At 44.0% G+C, this 19,614-nt stretch overlaps 1 protein-coding gene across 3 annotated transcripts in view; it reads right to left on the bottom strand.

Annotated features, from left to right (window-relative positions):
* Positions 1-19,614, bottom strand: part of STXBP5 (syntaxin binding protein 5) — a 611,224-nt gene that overhangs the window by 127,323 nt on the left and 464,287 nt on the right. For all 3 annotated transcript variants that reach the window (XM_075339550.1, XM_075339551.1, XM_075339552.1), the window contains exons 12-14: positions 13,442-13,589; positions 13,299-13,366; positions 10,655-10,695 (exon numbers count right to left, since the gene is read on the bottom strand). In XM_075339550.1, coding sequence (XP_075195665.1) covers positions 10,655-10,695; positions 13,299-13,366; positions 13,442-13,589 — 257 coding nt within the window. The remainder of the gene's footprint in view (positions 1-10,654; positions 10,696-13,298; positions 13,367-13,441; positions 13,590-19,614) is intronic.

The following is a 19,614-nucleotide window of genomic DNA, read 5'->3' as shown; positions in this document are numbered from 1 at the left end:
TAGTATAAATTTACAAATTGTTGCCGTAATCTGGTAAAGTGCAATGCTTTCTGAAATTACATTTATTTTCTTAAAACCCACTCTGCCCTGTAAAATATTGCAGACATTTTTTAAAGGGTAACGTAATGTGGCAAAAAGCCTTAGTTTAATAATTTAATCAATAAGAATGTTTAGTCACAAAATAAAAAACAGCAACTTTGTAAAATAAGTGACACCAATATGCCAATACAGTAATGGCCAAATTGTTGGCACCCTTGAAATTACCCCAACAAATTAAGTATTTCTCCCAGAAAATCATTGCTATTATCAGTGGTGTAACTAGAGTCCGATGGGCCCCAATGCAAAGTCTGAGCATGGGCCGCCCCCCTTCACATGTTGGTCAGATGTATGGGACGTTGTAGCGTTCTAAATCCTATAAAGTCATACGAGTTGCCCCCTCACACTTGTGTAGTACTGACCTCCATTCTGTACTAATGTCCCCCATCCTGGGCCACTTCCTGGTAAGTATGTCCCCCATCCTGGTGTATGACCTCATCATGGTTATATCCTGGTATATATGGCCCCATCTTGGTGTATTAGTCCCCATCATGGTATATATGGCCTCATACAGATATGTATGTCTCCATCATGGCCCCATCCTGGTATATGTCCCAGTCATGGCCACAATGGTGTATGACCCCATCATGGCTATATCCTGGTGTATAAGTCCCTATCATGGCCCATCCTAGTATGTATCCCCATCCTAGTATATGTTCCCATCCGGGTATACATGTCTCCATAATTTCCCCATCCTGGTATATACAGTATATGTCTCCATCCTGGTATAGATGTCCCCATTATGGCCCCATTGTGGTATACATGCCCCCATAATGGCCCCATCCTGGTATACATGTCTCCAAAATGGCCTCATTCTGGTATACATGTCCACATAATGGCCTTATCCTGCTATATATGTCCCCATCCTGGTATACATGTCCCTATAATGGCCTCACTCTGGTATACATGTCCACATAATGGCCTCATCCTGGTATACTTGTCCCCACAATTGCCCCAGCCTGCTTTATGTGCCCATCCTGGCTGCATCCTGGTACATATGATGCCCCCAGGTGCTGCACACAGTAAAAAAAAAACAAACAAAAAACATTGTACTCATTTACCCCCCACTCCCACAATGTCCTCCTCCAATGATGGCATACCACAACTGACCAGCGTGTAAGGGGCACACTGCATGAAGCCACTATGCGCCCACTTACAGCATGGTGCCGGCATATTCTCTGCTCCCCACACCCTGAATTATGGGCATGGTGAGTGAATATTCATAGCCTTAATCGCCAGCCGGCATATCGCAGCAGTGCTGGGGCCCATCAAGTCTCTGTGCTGCAATGCATTTTAGCTGTATGCGTGCACCCGGATGCACATCCAGCTGAAACAGGCGCTGGTTGGCCTGTTGCTGCTATAGCATGCTTTGTTATATGCATGTTTATTTCCTTTGTATATTGGAATAACACACACACACACACACACACAAAAGAGACTGAAAAAAAAAATTCAAACAAAACGCCACTTCAGAACTTTCCAGCGCTTTGTTTCTATCAATTTGTGGGTGCTTCTGTAAGTACATTTGGGGTCATTATCCTGCTGGAAGACCCATGAACTAGGACACAAACCCAGCTTTCTAAAACTGGGCACAAGATTGCGATCCAAAATGTTTTGGTAATCTTCAATTATGCTTTGCACACAGTCAAGGCACCCAGTGCCAGAGGCAGCAAAACAACTTCAAAACATCATTGAACCTCCATCATATTTCACTGTTTTTTTCTTTGTAGGCCGAATTTCATTTTTAGTAGAATGATGTGTTTCATCATAAAGCGCTTTCTTAGTCTCACAAAATGCTTTCCCAGAAGGAGTTTGGCTTACTCACGTACATTTTGGCAAACTGCAATCTAAGTTTTTATGTCAGTGTCAGCAGTGGGGTCCTCTTGGGTCTCCTGCCATAGCGTTTCATTTAATTCAAATGACAATAGATAGTTTGTCCTGATACTGATGAACCCAGAGCATGCAGGACAGCTTGAATTTCTTTGAAACTTGATTGGGGCTGCTTATCCGCCATCCAGACTATTCTACATTGCAATCTTTAATCAATTTTTCTTTGCCATCTACATCCAGGGAGATTAGCTTCAGTGCCATTGGTAACTTCTTGATTATGTTGTGCATTGTGGGCAAAGGAACATCAAGATCTCAGGAGATAGACTTGTAACCTTGAGATTGTTGATATTTTTCATCAATTTTGGTTCTCAAGTCCTCAGACAGTTCTCTTCTCTTTTTTTTCCCCAGCATTGTATGGCGCACACAGATACACAATGCAAAGATTGAGTCAACTTCTCCCCTTTTTGTTGGTTTTACATATTGCCAACAGCTGTTACTTGCCACAGATGAGTTTGAAGGAGCATCACATGCTTGAAACAAAGTTATTTACCCACAATGTTGTAAAGGTGCCAACAATTTTGTCCTGGCCACTTTGGGGTTTTTGTGTGAAATAGGGTTCAAGATGCCTTTATTGCTTAAAGTTTTTTTGTGTAGTTCCAATACACACAAAAGAAAATAAATACATGTATGACAAAACGTGTAATTGCAATAATTTCCTGGGAGAAATACCTCACTTTCTGGAACAATTTTAAGGGTGGCAACACTTTCGTCCATGACTGTAAATAATCTTACATTAGAATTTTCAAAAGCACACATCTGTTTTACTCATATGCATAGATATTACTAAAATTGATCAGAAGACATTCTTAGTTTACACCAAAGTCCAGGGAGAGGGAAGAGAAAAAAAACCCCAAAAAACTTTACCAGTAAGTTGGTTTCCTGTCCACTGTGATGGCATGACTGCACATTGATCGTTGACCTCTGGAGGGACAGGAATCGGAGAGCGGTTAAAAGGCCCCATATCTAGGAGTCTTTACCAGAGTAATAGGCAGACTCCTTCACTTGGTAATATTTAACCAACAAATCACACACACACACACGCAAGAGAAAGTTTAGATGGACAGAGGGATGCCGTCATGGTGGACTCATGGAATCAGAATTCCCTGTAGGACTAATTCCCTTTTTCCATACCGTCCCCCATGATGGTACCACCGGGGAGATACAAAATGAGAAGAACTTGGAAGGAACAATAGCATTAGCCAACAAAAGTTTCCTTCCATAATTAAAGCCATTATGTATGGCAAGTAATGATGAGCAAACACTACCATGCTGGGTACTCCAAAAAAGCAGGTCTGGCACTTGGATGGGCGCAACTTGATGAGTATATGAGTAATGAGTATAATGAAAGTGAATAGGAATGTGAAGCATTTTTCTGGAAGATCTTCAGGGAAAATGCTTGAGTTTCCCATTGACTTCCAATATGCTCGGTACTCAAGTCAAGCCTGTCTGAGTGTCTGATCTACTTATTTCGAGTAACGAGCATGGTAATGCTCGCTTATCACTAATAGCAAGTCATACAAAGGCACCTTACAAAAGGTAGAGAGGCTGAAGCATGTAGCGGCTCTACATCTCAGCCCACGAGTTTCCTACGGCCAGTCACCTCCATGTCATGTAATCTGCAACATTACAAAACTTTGGTTCTAGTTAATCTTGTTATTGCATTTTTGGTGATATTCTTTCTACCTTGAAATTGGATGAAAAACTTCTTTCCCCACTTGTTTGTTAGAAGCAGGTAGTTTGGAACTTGAAGTCTCATAGCCAAAGAATGACTTTTTATTTTCAAATAATGAGGACTAGTTAAAGTTTTAGGATCTGTGAAAGGACAGCTGCAGAAATAATGGCTGGAGCTCCCATCACTTCTATCAGATATTAAACAGCTAAGAAAGTTGTATCCAATGAGGTTACTGACTGGAAGGGTTAAACCTCACAGAATGCAATTTCCAGTATGGCTGATCTGTTTTAAAAGGGAACCTGACAGCTTGGGGGGGGGGGGGGGTTTGCAGGGCTCAGCCCACCCAAGACCTGCAGACTGGCTGTGATCTGTAGTTCTACTCTTTGTATTGGGTATTAGTGTGTGTACTGTAGATATGGTTTATGATATATTCTGTGTGCGGTCACTAAATGGCCACATGGTGTATGCTACTTCCCTTGGTGCTCTCAGGCTAGGGAGACTAATGGCAGGGAAGAGCTTAGTTAATAAAAAGCTTAGGAAGACAGGAAAGTCCCAGAGAGCAGTGTAGAGAGACCCACACCTGTGGGAGGTGTGAGGAGAAGCCCCCAGGAGAAGGGATTCTGACCCACTGGGTCATATCCCGGCACCGGACACGTGAGGCCCTGGTGAGAGGTGGGCTGACCGAACCACGTCCCAAAAGGGTGAAGTCCGGATGGCCAGGATGGTGGATGCCACCTGGCGTAACGTCTTCTGTGCACTGTCTGATTATGCACAAATAAATCACCGTTAGCATTCAGCTGGATCAACTCTTCTGTTTAAAGCTCTGGGATTGTCACACCTAATGGATGTGGCAATCCCGGGCGGCTGTGGGCTTATAATACCAGACCCTAGCTGGCTTCATCATGGCTGGGGATGAAAAAAAAGGGGGGACTGAACGTTTTTCTTTTTTTAAGTAACAAAAAAAATGCAAATTTGGTGCTGAAATCTGGTGCAGGCGATTTCCGCACCAAATGTGCACCGCCTGGCAAAAAAACAAGCGAAAAAATGTGTTAAAACCCCCCATTTTTTGCCAGGACGTGTAGATTGGATGCAGGAATATGGTGTAAAAATTTTAGCATTAAATTTGCATCCCTTGGCCCAAGAATGATTTTTTTTTTCTGCTAGGAGGTGGAAATTTGGTGCTGAAATCTGCTGCACACGATTTCAGCACTAAATGTGCACCTCCTGGCACAAAACCGTGGCAAAGCAAAAACAAAAAAAAACGCAGCAAAAAATTGCGTACAAAAACGCGGGGTTTTTTTTTTGCCAGGAGGTGTAGATTGGATGCAGGAATATGGTTTAAAAATTTCAGCACCAAATCTGCATCTCTTGGACAAAAAAAAAAACAAAAACTGATTTTCTGCTAGGAGATGCAGGTCTGTGAACTCCGTGACCTCCACCTGAGGTCAGGTTACCTGCGATCACAGATGAAGGACCATGGGAACCTCCAGCTGTGACAATAAATAACCTGAGTGACATCACCGCTCATTGCGCAGTTCATTTATTCTCTGGAGCTCACAGCGATGGTCGTGCTCTATGGCCACTCGCTGTGATATTCAGATGTAGCAGAGCTGGATGTGGCGTGGGACCTCGTGTGGATTATGCTGGACCTGGAGAGGTGTTTGGTGAGTTAATAAAGTGGTGAAGGAGGGTGCGTTTTTGTATTTTATTTCAAATAAAGGATTTTTTCTCGGTCTGTGTTTATTTACTTTCATGTACAGGTTAGTGATAGAGGTATCTCAGATGCCTGTGCCATCACTAATCTAGGGTTTAGTAGCAGCTGTGTGCTGTTATTAACCCCTCATTACCCCGATTGCAACCGCACCAGGGCAATTCGTGAAGAGCCGGTAATGCTCCAGGATTCTCACATTAATGGATGCAGCAATCCCGGGCGGCAGTGGGCTGAGAATACTAGCCCCCAGCCGGCTTTATCTTTGCTGGGTATCAAAATTAGGGGGGACTGCACGTATTTTTTTTTTTTTAATCATTTATTTCAATAATAATGAAAAAAAAAGGTGCATGTGGGTTCTCTTAGCACTTGCGAGGGACTCGCGTGAGTCTAGCGTCGCATCACCCGGCAAAGCCTCGCACATTTGACTCTGAGCTCTGGATACACAGCACAGATACAGACCGACAGCTGGGGGCTGCATCTGTGCTGTTATCCGAATACAGGGACCCTGCACAGATTTTTTTATTTATTTATTTTTTATACCACCATACTGACCCGAAGACATTTATACTGATTTCCCTGCCCACCGGACGTCATGGCGCCTGTGATTGGTTGCAGTTAGCTGACACGCTTGCCACTCAGGGTGGGGGCGCTTCAAACTGCAACCAATTACACGCGCCTGTGGGCGGGCAAAGTAGTGAATATTGAATTGTTGACTCCGGAAGGGAAAAGCGTGACCCGGAAGGAGTTTGCCGCCATGACACTGCCTGAGAGTACATCGGATGCACTCCGACCCCCTATCCCCTCTAGAAACGCTTTTAATCTCCGGATTCTGGTCCCCATTGACTTACATGGAGACCGGATTCCGATGCGGTTTGGGATTTTTTTTTTTTTAATTTAGCAGTGATCTGCTGGTCCCATTTTTTGCCAGTTCGATCAGCGCTACTAAGAGGTAATGTGTCAGACAATAATGAATATGTTAGGGATAATTTTTGAGATATATATCGATAGAGAGAGAGAGAGGAGCTATTAGGCTATGTGTGCACTAGAAAAATGATTTTTCTCAAGAAAATTTCTTGAGAAACTTCTGAGAGTTGACTATTACTGCATCTTCGGTAAAAACTACACCAAAGCCGCGGGACAAACGCATGCGGTTTTAACGCGTTTTTGGTGCGTTTCTGCAGCGGTTTTTCCACAGGTTGGTCCCTGCGTTTTTTTTTATAAATAAAGCATGTTGAAAAAGAAAAAAAAAAAAAGGTAATTTCCCATTTCCTTCTGATATAGATCGAGAAATAGATAGATAATGGATAGATATATAGGATAGACAGATAGATAGATAATGGATAGATAGATAAATAAATAGATAGATAGAAAGATAGATAGAGGGATAGATAGAGGACAGATCAATCAATAGAGTCCCTGTGAGCACACACTGCATTTCTCACGAGCGATAGTGTGTTCACATTACTGACCGTGAGAAATGACCTGTAATTACCTCTGCAGTCTCGTTACGAGGCTGCATTGAATATGTGTCAGTCGCGGCTGGATGCAAGCATCGTGGGACCTGCGTGGATTACGCCAGAGCTGTGTGTTGGGGGGGTTAATAAAGGGGTGAAAGAGGGGCCTTTATGTCTTATTTAAAATAAAGGATTTTTCGGTGTGTGTGTGTTTATTCACTTTACTTACAGATTAAACATGTCAGCTGTCTCATAGACGCTGCCATGATTAAGCCTGGACTTAAATGGCAGCGATGTGCTGCCATTAACTCGTTAGTACCCTGATTGCCACCGCATCACGGCAATCTGGAAGAGATGAGAACACTCCGAGACTGCCGCATAATGGATGCGACAGTCCCGGGGCAGCTGCGGGCTGATATTCTCGGCTGCGGGAGGGAGATGGCATTAACCCTGTCACTCGCCCTCCCCAGCCTGAGAATACCGGGCCGCCTCGGCTGGACGGTAAAAATACAGTGGAGCACACTTTTTTTGTTTGTTTTTTTATTTTTATATGTACGTTTGATTTGTATGTGTATTCTATATGTCTGTGTGTGAGTGTGATGTGTGTGTATTCTATGTCTGTGTTGTGTGTGTGTGTGTATTTGCTCTGCTCCGCTTCCTCTTCCTGTCATAATGACATCACTTCCCTGCAAATTGCAGGCAGTGATGAACATTACCGCAGGTAAACCGCGGCTATACCGAGGGTATACCGCACATCATTTGCTACCTGCGGTATACCCGCGGTATTTCGCAATTACATTAGTGAATGGAGTGAAATACCGCAGGTACCTGCGGAAAAGAAGTGACATGCACATTTTCTCAAGAAATTCTGCAGAAAGAATGTTCTTGAGAAAAAAACGCAGTGTGCCCACAGCTATTTTTTTTTTACCATAGGTTTTGCTGGGAAATGTCTGCAGAAAGGTTACAAACATTTCTCAAGAAATTTCTGCAGCAAAACCGTGGGTAAAACAGCGGGTAAAAACGCAGTGTGCACACAAGGCCTTAGAATGGTCTTCGTAGATCCTGAATTATGTTGTTGTTGTGCTCTGGAGTAAAGTATTTTGAAAAAGTGCATTTCTTGATTTCCTACACAACTTATGGAACGGAGTTAAATACATCTCGGAAAAAAGAATAACATTTTCCTGTATTTGGAGATCAGTTGTATTGTGGGTATAATTGCTGACGACTTCTCTTGTATATATTTGGTTTGTAGTGCCTATTTTTTGGTTCCGTTTAGCCATCATGGTGGTTAAGATGACTTTTCTTTTACCAGTAAAAATGTTTGATGGGATTTGTTTGAGATTTAATGCCTCCTGGGTGGCAAAGTAGAGTACAGTCATTGTGGTGTACAATAGAGTTTTACCATGACAATTTAGCTGAAAAGCATATATTTCCATTTCACAAACAGTAATATTTTCATGATGGTTGCTATAGAGTATGACCGTGAGATAAAGTTAACTCCCAAAGAAACAAGCCTTCAGTCTCATTGGGCAGGATCTGTTTTTACAGTAATGGCTGAATTTTAAAGCAACCTGACCAGGGCCAGCGTTCGCAACCGGCACACCCGGCCAAGTGCCGGGGCCCCAGAGAGCTGGGGGAGCCTACTCTGTCTGCAGGGGCAGTGATTTAGTATGCTGGCCCTCTGGCTGCGTTCTGGGGACGGCAGTGCTTGGGCCGGCAGACGCAGTTTCCTGGGGGTGGGGGCTTGGCAGCTTTAAAATGTATAGGATGCGCCTGTGTAGCACTTTATGCGTGGTCATGTCCTATCACACAGTGTACCTGTTTGCACAGGATTCCCGGCTGTTCCTCCAAGACCTGTGCAAGGCTCTGTGCCAGCTCTGCCTCCCTCTTCCTCTGCTGCACAAGGAGCTTTGGGCTGCTGGTAAGAGGCAGATAACATCTAAGATTGTGTACAATGAGGAGGAAAGTTAGTTACTGTGATGACAGGTGGCAGTGTTCATTACTGTGCAGTATGGGGGCTATATATTAGAAGGCCCTGATAACATGTATATAATGAGGTTATGTGTATGTGGGGGAGGGGTGCTATTACTGTTCACGGTTATGGTCTATACTGTGTGACTGTTGCACTGTGTACTTTGTGGTGCTGGTGGATGTTATACTGTTAGTGAGGGAATTTTTAAAGTACATTTAGAAAAGTGATTTAAATATTAAACTAAAGATATATATTAAATATGGAATACAAATTTCTTTTTGGACCAGCCCTGTAATCTGAGAGGTCCAACATCAGTCCCCTGTGGGCCCATTGTACTGTCATACCCTGTATAGATGTATAGGGATGTTTTGGGCCCATCATACAGTGTATAGGGAGCTTTGGGGATATCATATGGTGTATAGGGAGCTTTGGGGACATCATACTGTGTATAGGGGATCTGTGGGCCCATCATACTGTGTATAGAGGAGCTGTACTTGGGAGACTCGGGAGACATTGTTAAATATTAAGTGGACAATTAAAGGGAACATTTGAAGGTTCCAATATGCACCTAGAACCACGAGCAGTTCTGGGTGCATATTTCTAATCCCTGCCTAACTGTCCCTGTATCTAGTAGCAAACATAAATCGATTTTTAGAAAAAACATTTCTAAAAATCATTTATGATATTCTAATGAGCGCAGGGAATAATTGCAAGAGCGTTATTTCCCAGTGACTAGTCCACGCTCTTAGCATGTTAGCACACCCACAGGGGCGCCCAATGCCCAGCGTCATCAGCTGTGACACGCGTACCGATGTCCGTTGTCACCACCTCAGGTGCTGGGTTAGATTTAGATGATCACAAATCCCGGAACTTCTGGTCATGCGCACTAGACTTACACCTGGTTTCATAAAGCGCATGACCAGAAGTGCTGGGATTTCTAATCATGCACACTAAGAATACACACGGAGTCTGAGGTGGTGACAACAGACACAGGTATGTGCATCTATGCCGATGACGCTGGGCAATGAATAGAATGTTAGCATGCCCCTGTGTGTCTGTGTGTGCATGGGGCCCACTGAGAATCTTTTGCCTGAGGCCCATAAAAACCTGGAGCCGGCCCTGAACCTGACCCCCTCTATTTTATTTTGTTGTCCACAAAACCATGAACTTGACTTTCAACTTCCAAAGATGTAACTTTATTTTGTCCCAAAATGCTCAAATTATACGTGGGGAAAAAAAAATAGACATCTGATAAGTACACAGCACAGAAATTATTTCCTTCTCTGTGGGTCAAAGATTTTATGGATTCCAGTCTGAATCTTCTACACAATCTATTAGTTCCTTGTTGCACCATTTAAGTACTTTAAGTACTCTTTTTAGCGCAAATTACATACATTTTTTTTTTTTACCATCAGCTTTAGGTTTTTTATTATTATTATTTTTTAGGACATAGCTGTGATGAAAATCTAACCATTCGAATCATGCTGCACCACACATTTATATATTTTACCTTCCCTCCTCCAGGGACCAGGAGAGACCGCTGCTGCTCTCTGCCATATCTGCTGTAAGATCGGGGAACAGTGGTGGAGACAGGAACTTTATAACAACTGTCTATAGAGGTCAGAGGTCAACCTTCAGTGGTGCCATCACAGAGAACAATATGGAAACATTACAGTATTATTTCTATTTTATGTATAAAACACTTTAAAACGTTTTCCAATTTAGAACTAAACAACACCATGATTCTGGGTGCATATTGCACCAGACAAGTTCCCTTTAATGGTATAGCCATTTAAAATGGTGTAAAAACAAAATACTTGGTCAGTTTACATTTCAATGTAAAGAGGAAAAAAACTCACTTGCTGATGCATCCCAAAACTTGATTGACCCATCCGCATGACTGAAAAGGATAAATAAACATCTATTAATTTTTTTGTTCTAACATTTTTCGTACCGACGTTCAATTAGAATGCTTAGATTGGATACAGCTCGCTCGCCGTAGACTAGCCGGTATGGTGATAAATAGGCGGGATCAAAGCGACACGGATACCAGAGAGATCTCCCATAGATTGTTGTATCAGACATAGATATCTAAGAGTTTACAGCGGTGTCAAAAAGTTTGTCCCTTTCCTGATTTCTTATTCTTTCCCATGTTTGTCACACGTAAATGTTTCAGATCACCAAACAAATGTAAATATTAGACAAAGATAACACAAGTAAACACAAAATGCAGTTTATAAATGAAGGTCTTTATTATTAAGGGAAAAAGACAAACATGCAAAAGAATAAGAAATCAAGGCGGGGCAAACATTTTCACACCACTGTATATGTTTTTCTTTACAGATTTCAATAAACATATTTTATGGATGACCAATCCTTGCTCCTAGGGCACAATACAGTACCTCATGGCAACACCACAAGGTAAAGAAGGGATAGTCGGTGCAATACCTTATGTACAAAGAACAGTTGTGAGCAATGATTTAAACCTTTATCATCAAGAATAATTAAAATGCCATTAACATCAGTCCAAAGAAGTGAAGAATTCCCAGAATACGTCTTTTACACAAATGCATTTTAAAAAATTTAAATGTAACCCGGCTTCACCCACCTTACAGCTGTTCCACTTTCCCAAAGGCTGCTTTTAAAATCATTGTGATAAAAGTTTAATGGTCGTTTGACCCAGATTTTAATTATAAACATGATGTTCATTCAAGCAGAGGGGAGCTGAGATTTTTTATTTTTTTTTTAAATAGTGTTCCATTCATAAACTTGGAGTCATTCATGCATGTTTTGTATACGAGGCTTTTTAATAGAAAATACGACTAACATTTCTAAACTAAAGTCTTAGAAACGGACTTCAAAGGATAGAAAACACGCTTCCCACTTATTGAAAGGCAGTTTAGATCAAATTTTATACATAGTTCTAGATCACAAATTGTGCAACAATCAAGTGAACCACAATATATTGACTTTAAAGTGTTTTTACATAATCCTGTATGGTGTTAGTTGGGTGAATAGAGGTGTCTGTTCTGTGGAGGGCACTTATATAGTGCTGGGCAGCCCGCCTGATCCAATAGTATGGGCATCATCAATAGGCTGAAGGACAGACACTGTGCACCACACATAGCTGTGTGACCAGCGACCTATGCAAGCCTTATGTGAGTCCATTTAGTACTAGGCAGTCACACCCTCCATGATTTAGTAGGGCTAGGAGAGGATGCGTCTTCAGCGTTTTGCCCCAACCTTTATCATGGAGTCTGCTGCATTCGCCTAGTGCATTGCTAATCTGACCTGGGGTTGGTAAGGTTTCATCTTTTTCTGCTAGATATTTTTTTATTTATTTTTTTTTAAGATGTATGACCTAATGCGAGCTGTAATATCACAATTAGGATCATCTAAAGCTGCGTGCCCATGATCAGGATTCACAGCGTTTTGGATGCAGGATGTTTAAGCTGCATCCAAAATGCTGCGATGTACAGTTGAAGCACAGAGGATGGGATTTCTAGGAATGATTTGCCCACTGTGCGTGCACTGCCTACAGCGTAAATTGACCTGCGGTGTGGCTCTCCGAGCCGCAAGCATGTCAATTCTTTGCTGCGGAGATGTGAGTGTTCTCTGCAGGGAGAACACAGCGAGAGACCGCAACTGCCAGGGCCCGGACCGTGAGCACGAGCAGCTGTTGTCTCCTGTGGAGGAGACTCCTGGCCCCGCATATGCCCCCTGATCATGTGCACATACCCTAATAGTTGACATTAAAAAAAAAAAAAAATTACTTTCAAGATTGAATATGAATTTTTAGTTTACCATTTTCTCCTTTCATAGATATCGATTTATTAGACTTGTAAAACAGTATTCTAGGGGAGAATATGTTGAAAGACAAAAATATTTGTGTCTTAACAAAAAGAAAGGCCTGTATGAGGCCATAATCTCGCGCCTGCGGTAATAGGTGACGTGGGTTCATATGGCCAGCGCTAGCGCATAATGGTGGAGGCAGAGGGAAAAGCGCGGGCACGAGATTATGGGCGGGTACTTGGATGACGCTTCTGACAATCACAGTGCCGCCCATAATCTCGCGCCTGCGCAATCACCTCACCAGCGGTCACACTTTACACAGTGCTGTCCCGCGATAGTGCCACTGGGCATGTGCGAGACCTCGGGAGCACTGGGCGGCGTCCTCATGTATGGAAATTAGCAATGGGGGACGGCGTAAAGCGGCAGGAGGCGAATAACGGACGCAAGACAGCCTGCCCCCGTGACCATAAAAAACATTTGCATACAAAAAGGTGAGACTTAATAAAAGTATTTATTTAGGTCTGAAAGGGGGCACAATAGCAACAGGAACCTTGCTAGAATGCAGCCCATGAGCTGCAGAAGGGGAATCTTTTAGGTTTATTGCCAAATTTATGCTGACAGGTTCCCTTTAAATCCCACAGAGTGAGTAACATTATGTTTTGTCCTTAAGGTAAAGAATGGGAATGCTATGAAATTGCGAAACCAACTTACCCTGTGATTATGATCTCTGGGTAACTTTGAGTGCCAACACCCCAGTTACCACCACTGATGGGCCATTCCTGTAATACAAGAGCAAAATTAGTCAGATAAAATTAGAGAATATCTGTATATATGTGAATGTCATCAGTACTCACCTTTTTACTGTAACCTTGTCGCTTTTGCCTGTTTCCAACAAAATAAAGTGCAGGGATAAGATCCTCAGGACAGTCCGCAAAATACTCACAGCAGGTGACAGGAGACTCGTGTATGCTCAGAGGATAAGGGTTTTCAAATATAGGATATCTGCCAAAAGAAAAAGGTACACTTAACAACATAGAATAGCTGAGCTCTACCCAAAGAAATATCAATAATATTCATCCTTATTTTCCCTTCTCATACTTTCACTGCTGACAACCAACTTATGTTTTAGGAAATCAGAAAGGCAGCCCATCACAGACCTGTCTCTGCTCTGAAACCTCAAAATACTCCCCAAAACTCCAGACACATTTACTGTTTTCTTGTACATGAACACACTATAGTAAGAAATTACTGTATACCTGGTGAAGCTAGTTTTCCTTAAAATGGACAAACATAAAGATGTAATTTCCCTAAAATATAGACCACAGGCAACAACAATGTATAAAGAATAGACCCTATATGTGTGTCAGCTAAACGCATGTTAGCAGGGCTGCTGTCAGGGCATTACAACCATGACTTGTGTATGGGGCCCGGTGAAGAGGGGGGCCCGGGGTAATCACTTACCTTTATGAAGCACTGGCCAGGCTGCCCTCTTCACCGTGCCCCAGTCACAGCCGCCGCAAACGTGCCCAGCATTGTCCCTTCAGCCACTGCACACACGGCTAAAATGCATGTGAAGCCCTTCTAGGGCATGCAAATTAGCCACGTGGTCGGAAGCAAGATGAGTGGAGCAGAGCAGGGAGCCTGCGCGTCAACCAGCATCCCAGCGTGATTAGATCACTCTTCAACCTCATCACACTGCTGCAGGCAACATGGAGGTGGCGAGAACGCGGCATCTGGTGGGGAAAGGTAAGCGCTCCGTGAGCTGAAGATCACTGGAGTGGTGGGGGAACCTACTGACTCCAGCTACAGCCTTGCTTCAGTTGCATGTGCGTCGGAGGTTGACGTCCAGCTGAAATACTTTGCAGCTCAGAGAGAATGCCGCGTGATGTGGGAGCGAGGGAGGGAGAGTAAAATGTTTTGTTTTTTTCTTTTTGCGGCAGACAAATATATACAAGGAGAGGCTCAGGAAGGGAACATACATACAAGAAGGAGGACATATATACCAAGATGGGGGCATTATACCAGAATGTACCAAGGAGGAGGATATATATACACCAGGAGGGGCCCTAGAAATGGACATATATACAAGGAGGACAAATATACCAGTAAGGGGAGAAAAAAACAGGATGGGGACATTATACCAGAATGTGCCCAGGAGGGGGATATGCATACCAGGAGGAGGCCAGGGTGAGATATATATACCAGGATGGGGACCTATATGCTAGGAAGGAGACAATAAACCAGGATGGGACATACATACCAGAAAGGACCCAGGATGGGGACCTATATACCAGGAAGGTCACAGGGTGGGAACATATATACTAGAATGTGCCCAGGAGGGATATAGAGAGACACCCACACCCACCCACACACACCCCAGGAGGGGCCCTACAAGAAGGACGACATGTATACCAGAAAAGGGACAAAAACCAGGATGTGGTCATTATACCAGAACGTGGCCAGGAGGGGGATATACATACCGCGAGGGGCCAAGGGTTATGTAATATATTTATACACATACACACCAGGATGGGAACATATATACCAGGAGGAGGACATATATACCAGGAGGCAGCGTGCTTGAGGGATATTATACAGAGTGGCAGTGTATGTGGTGGGATATTATACAGAGGGGCAGTGTGTGTGTGTATGTGTTTTTGTTTGTGTGTGTGTATATTATACAGAGGAGCAGTGTGAGTGCGGGAATACTATACAGAGGAACAGTGTGGGGGGATATTATACAGAGGAGCAGTTCATAGCAGAGATAATATACAGAGAGACAGTGTGTGGGGAGAGGTATTATACAGAGGGGCAGTGTAAGTGGGGGATATTATACAGAGGGGCAGAGTGTGAGGAGATATTATACACGGGGCAGTGTGGGAGAGATATTATGGAGAGGGGTGGTGTGTGGGTGTAATATACAGAGGGGCAGTGCAGGAGTGATATTATGGAGAGGGCTGGTGTAGGTGGTGTATTATGGATATATATATAGGCAGAGCTGGAGTGGAGTCTGGGCGGAGTCTCAAAGGGGCCCAAATATTTTGCCAGTATGAGGCCCTCAATTTCCTAGTGATGGCCCTGCCTGTAAAGCCTGCTTTACACACTTCAATTGATCTTTCAATCCGTCGTCGGGGTCAAGTTGTAAGTGACGCACATCCGGCATCGTTCGTGATGTATTTGTGTGTGAAACCTACATGCGATCGATATTGAACGAAAATACGGTGATCGCATACACGTCGTTTATTCCTCATACATTGGACGTTTAGTAGTACGAAACTAGTCAATTGTAACGTGTGACATCCCTCATACGATTTTGATGTCTGAGGCTATGTGCGCAGGTGTGCGCTCTGCACCGCAGCTTAACAAAGGTCTGCTTCAGAGCGCAGCTGAAAAGCTGCGTTCTGAAGCGCCTCACAATGTCTGTCATGCACTAATCTCTGTCAGTCCGTCACTATCTCTGTCCCTCTCTCTCTGTCCATGTCAGTCTATCCCCCTTTCTCATATACTCACCGATCCCCGATGCTGCACGGCATTCACACTGCTGAGGCGGCTTTTACTGTTTTGAAAAAGCCGGCCGCCCATTAAACAATCTCGTATTCCCTGCTTTCCCCGCCCACCGGCGCCTATGATTGGTTACAGTGAGACACGCCCCCACGCTGAGTGACAGGTGTCACACTGCACACAATCACAGCAGCCAGTGGGCGTGTCTATACTGTGTAGTGAAATAAATAATTAAATAATTAAAAAAAACGGCGTGCGGTCCCCCCCAATTTTAATACCAGCCAGATAAAGCCATACGGCTGAAGGCTGGTATTCTCAGGATGGGGAGCTCCACGTTATGGGGAGCTCCCCAGCCTAACAATATCAGCCAGCAGCCGCCCAGAATTGCCGCATACATTAGATGCGACAGTTCTGGGACTGTACCCGGCTCTTCCCGATTTGCCCTGGTGCCGTTGGCAAATCGGGGTAATAAGGAGTTATTGGCAGCCCATAGCTGCCAATAAGTCCTAGATTAATCATGTCAGGCGTCTATGAGACACCCTCCATGATTAATCTGTAAATTACAGTAAATAAACACACACGGCCGAAAAAATCCTTTATTGGAAATAAAAAACACACACACATTCCCTGGTTCACCACTTTAATCAGCCCCAAAAAGCCCTCCATGTCCGGCGTAATCCAGGATGCTCCAGCGTCGCATCCAGCGCTGCTGCATGGAGGTGACCGGAGCTGCAGCACACACAGCCGCTCCGGTCACCTCCACGCAGGTAATGAAGACAGCCGCGCGATCAGCTGCTGTCACTGAGGTTACCCGCTGTCACTGGATCCAGCGGTGGCCGCGGGTAACCTCAGTGACAGATCAGCTGATCGCGCGGCTGTCTTCATTACCTGCGTGGAGGTGACCGGAGCGGCTGTGTGTGCTGCAGCTCCGGTCACCTCCATGCAGCAGCGCTGGATGCGACGCTGGAGCATCCTGGATTACGCCGGACAAGGAGGGCTTTTTGGGGCTGATTAAAGTGGTGAACCAGGGAATGTGTGTGTGTTTTTTATTTCCAATAAAGGATTTTTTCGGCCGTGTGTGTTTATTTACTGTAATTTACAGATTAATCATGGAGGGTGTCTCATAGACGCCTGACATGATTAATCTAGGACTTATTGGCAGCTATGGGCTGCCAATAACTCCTTATTACCCCGATTTGCCAACGGCACCAGGGCAAATCGGGAAGAGCCGGGTACAGTCCCAGAACTGCCGCATATAATGTATGCGGCAATTCTGGGCGGCTGAAGGCTGATATTGTTAGGGTGGGGGGCTCCCCATAACGTGGAGCTCCCCATCCTGAGAATACCAGCCTTCAGCCGTATGGCTTTATCTGGCTGGTATTAAAATTGGGGGGAACCGCACGCCGTTTTTTTTAATTATTTATTTCACTACACAGTATAGACACGCCCACCGGCTGCTGTGATTGGGTGCAGTGTGACACCTGTCACTCAGCGTGGGGGCGTGTCTCACTGTAACCAATCATAGGCGCCGGTGGGCGGGGAAGGCAGGGAATACGAGATTGTTTAATGGGCGGCCGGCTTTTTCAAAACAGTAAAAGCCGCCGGAGCAGTGTGAATGCCGTGCAGAGCCGGGGATCGGGGATCGGTGAGTATATGAGAGAGGGCTGCTCAATTCACTTACTCAGGAGATTAGCGGTCACCGGTGAGTCTTCACAGGTGACCGCTAATCGGGACGCGACACAGACAGAGCCGCAGCATGACAATGAAGTCGGGTGAGGTTCACCCGAGTTCATTCTGACAGTGCGGCTCTTTCTGTGTCTGCTGTCAACTACCATTCACCGTTGCTACATGGCTGTCTGTGTCTGCTGTTAGCGGCCATGTAGCAGAGCTGAATGGCAGATGACATAGTAAAAACGCATCCCTACACATTACACACGCTTGGCAAGTCAATAAATTAAAAAAAAAAAAGGGTGCCCAATGCATACGTCACAGAACACATGATCTAAAGGATCGCACACAAAATTGATCAATTTAACATAGACTACTAACGCACGTGTGACAGCAAATGAACGACCAATGTGCAATCTCATTAGATCGCATATGCAACCTGGGCGTGTCACATCGCATACGAGATCGCATCCCTAATTGTAAGGTGTAAAGCTGGCTTTAGGCCCCTTTCACACATCACAAAAAATGGATCCAGCGACTGATGCCGCTGGATCGGTTTATTTCTCATTGACTTGTATTAGTGACAGACGGACTCACGTTTCATCCATCATTCGACGGATCCATTGAAAAATGTTTGTCCGTCGGAAAGCGACGATGTCCACAGTAATATTTGTGTACGTCAATAAAATGAACAGCGACGGATCCGTCGACAGCCGTTGTTTTTTTTTAGAATGGAAGCTTATGGGCGCAGGATCCATCGTCATCCGTCAAATGACGGAATCAGGCGACAGATTCCATTTTCTTTTAACGGAGCATGCTCCAATTATTATTTAGCCCCCCAACTAGTCTGATACGTCAAAAAACAGATGGATTGATCGATCAGTCGAGAAAACGGATTGTGACTGATGGCAAAAAACTGGTGTGAAAGGGGCCTTAGACTGATGTATGATAGATAGGCTGCCTAACTATTTTTACAATACATATTAATAAGTACATGGGCACAATGTTGAACATTTCATCATCATACGTATTTTTGACAATCATTTCCTAGATATATCAGACTGCAATATTCTGGATTTGTTGTTCTTATTTTTGGAACATGGCTGCAGAAGAGCCTTAGGGAGTCTGGGCAGTGATGACGGAAAATTCTGGCACAGTTGGCATTCCAGTTGTACTAAAGGTGTTTTAAGGATTCAGGTTAGAAGTCTTTACAAGTCAATAAGTCACTATTATGAGAACTCACTAAATACTCAGTTTAGCTGTCTGGTATAGCTTAAGTATTATATTTAAGATTGTAACGGCTGAATTGTTAATGAAGGCTTATTTGTTAAAGGAAATTTCTACATTTGAAAAACACTCCCAATTCGAACTAAAAGTTCCCAGTGTTTAAAAGGGTTATACTTGTGTTATGAAATTGGTTTAGTTGGTTAAACAGCAGGAAAATAAAGTTTACAATTGTCATGCTTTTTCTATCTGCTTTCATTCCATTGCTGGACAAAACAATCACTGAACTTGGGGAGACCAGCCAGAGAAAACACTGCTGGCAGCCAACGAGGGCGCTCAACACAGTGAAATCCTAGGTGCATTGCCCCCTGGGAAGTATGCAAATCAAAAAGGTCCGTGGAGCCTCTGTTAGGAGTCTCGACACGGAAAATAGACAGATATCCCTCCGGGAAGGACCTAGCCAAGGAGTGGCTCTTTTTAGGAGACCCTCCATAACCACCATATTAAGTAGCTCTTTTAGTCAATATCCAGCTCTTCACGAGTTTAAAGATATGACAAGGGAAATACCAAGGCCAGGTATCCATCCACAGACAGCTGTTTCAAAAAAAATAGCCAGATATCCATCCGGCTATTG

Source organism: Anomaloglossus baeobatrachus, chromosome 3, assembly GCF_048569485.1.
Source record: "Anomaloglossus baeobatrachus isolate aAnoBae1 chromosome 3, aAnoBae1.hap1, whole genome shotgun sequence".
Taxonomy (NCBI): domain Eukaryota; kingdom Metazoa; phylum Chordata; class Amphibia; order Anura; family Aromobatidae; genus Anomaloglossus; species Anomaloglossus baeobatrachus.
This window is presented reverse-complemented; position numbering and strand designations above follow the sequence as displayed.